Source organism: Acanthisitta chloris, unplaced genomic scaffold, assembly GCF_000695815.1.
Source record: "Acanthisitta chloris isolate BGI_N310 unplaced genomic scaffold, ASM69581v1 scaffold12946, whole genome shotgun sequence".
NCBI lineage: Eukaryota > Metazoa > Chordata > Aves > Passeriformes > Acanthisittidae > Acanthisitta > Acanthisitta chloris.
Genome location: NW_008679804.1, coordinates 89,509 through 91,346, shown reverse-complemented (window position 1 = coordinate 91,346; position 1,838 = coordinate 89,509). Strand labels below are relative to the sequence as shown.

The following is a 1,838-nucleotide window of genomic DNA, read 5'->3' as shown; positions in this document are numbered from 1 at the left end:
GCTGATGACAAATTTTTCACATCCCATTACAGACCATCCCACTGTATTAACTATCCTCATTAATAAACATCTGCACATTACTCCAAGGATATATTTGAGTAGCTTCAGCTTTTTGATCTTGTCATGTCTCAGTTCTCTCTTCTCATAAATCTCCCCAAACAACAATCATATCATCCCCTGCACACTCGTTACCCCTTGCTCTCTTGTTACAGACTTGTGTAGGTTTACACCCCTTCAATCTCTGTTTAAAGCAGGTTCCAAGCCCCCATGCCACCCTGTAGTCCTTGAGATACCTTTGCCTTTTTATCACTGAACAATATGTATTGCAAAATATTTCACTGGGAGAAAACTCTGATATTACAGTATTCAGAGCTTTCACATTAAAAGAAACTTCTATCCAGTTCTGTTCTCTGTTCTGAGCTTTACCAGAAAAGGAGTTTTCCAAGTATCATTGAGAACAGGTATCTTCAGAGTATGAATTAATTTAGTTCAAGGGCACCCAGCAAGCTGTGTTATAATCCCACTTTCAGCTGAAGCACAGATAACATTGTTAGTAAGTGTCATGTCAAAGGACGTATGACAACTCAATGACAGATGCAGGAATAACTCCTGAAGTCTAATTGTAAGCCCCTTATCTTTAAGTGGAGTACCTGAGAATAGGAGAAGGCCAGACCCGTAATGGAGAACATCACCTCCCCAGCAGATATTAATAAGTATTGTGGTAACTGCCAAGCCATATGGACATTGTTGGCTTGGATGTCTTCAGACTTCCATATCTTAACAGCATCTCCAGAAATCTAGAAGGAAAATAAAGGCACACTGAGTAGTTGCTGAAAGATCAGATCTTTCTTAGCCTGGACAAGAGAGAATTTACCAAAACGAAGTTTAAGCAAAGGTAGAAGAAAAGCTCTGCCTTTGAAGCAGAACTATGGGTCTGGCCCTTGCCATTTTCAAGGCTGTTGAGAATGGGCTGACTCCTGCTGCACAGGGCAGAGGGAGCAGGATGAAACATTCCAGCTCTTTCATGTGCCACAAGAATTCCCTGAGTTACTGCAAACTGACAATTTGTCTTCTATGGTGGGGCTGGGAAAAGCCTGTGTGGTACTTGTGCAGAGCCTGTGACCTGCTGCTATCCCCAAGGCCAGAAAAAGGGTGAGAAGAGAAGTGCTCATTGGTTACTGCTCCCATTTTATCAGCACTGTACAGCTTCCCTACGATAACAGTGACACCCAAATAATGCCAAGAGTAGCAAATACTGTTCCATATCAGATGTATTCAGACAGTTATGGTAGCTGTAATTTTTGTTTGCTTTTCCAGGTATAATTGATACTGCCTCTGATGCACAGAGGCTCAGAGGCAGAGAGAGATTTGACTAGTAGCCAGGAAAACACTAGGCTCAAATGACTTCAGGCAGAAAGCCCCGTGTTTAAGTAGAGTATTTGGGAAAATACAAGGGATGTTTATGAGATGTACTTAGTCACCAATCATTGCTAGGGAGGCAAATCAAGTGACTGTATTTTAGCAGGCTAAAAGGGGTGAGAGGAGAGCTGTGCATTGCTCTTCAGCCCATAAAGAAATGTCACAAGCACCATACTCTAACTGCACACTGAAGAAGGCTGGGTAGAAGGCAGCATCCTCATGATTTAACTATCACAGCTCAGACATATTAGCAGATTAATATATTGTATTCTTGGTTCTTCTATATGGCACTCCTGGCAGAGGAGCAGGGCTCAGTACAAATCACTGCAGTAATTAAAAGTGATCTTGGCCTGGAGCAAACTAACTCTCTACAGAAGGCAGAAACCACAGAGAGAGATATGGGAAAACAGAGGGTTGAG

The 1,838-nt window shown here is 42.2% G+C and overlaps 1 protein-coding gene across 1 annotated transcript in view; it reads right to left on the bottom strand.

Annotated features, from left to right (window-relative positions):
- Positions 1-1,838, bottom strand: part of SLC15A2 (solute carrier family 15 (oligopeptide transporter), member 2) — a 38,849-nt gene that overhangs the window by 1,480 nt on the left and 35,531 nt on the right. Inside the window, exon 20 of the mRNA XM_009077461.1 lies at positions 651-797. Within this exon, the coding sequence (XP_009075709.1) occupies positions 651-797 (147 nt within the window). The remainder of the gene's footprint in view (positions 1-650; positions 798-1,838) is intronic.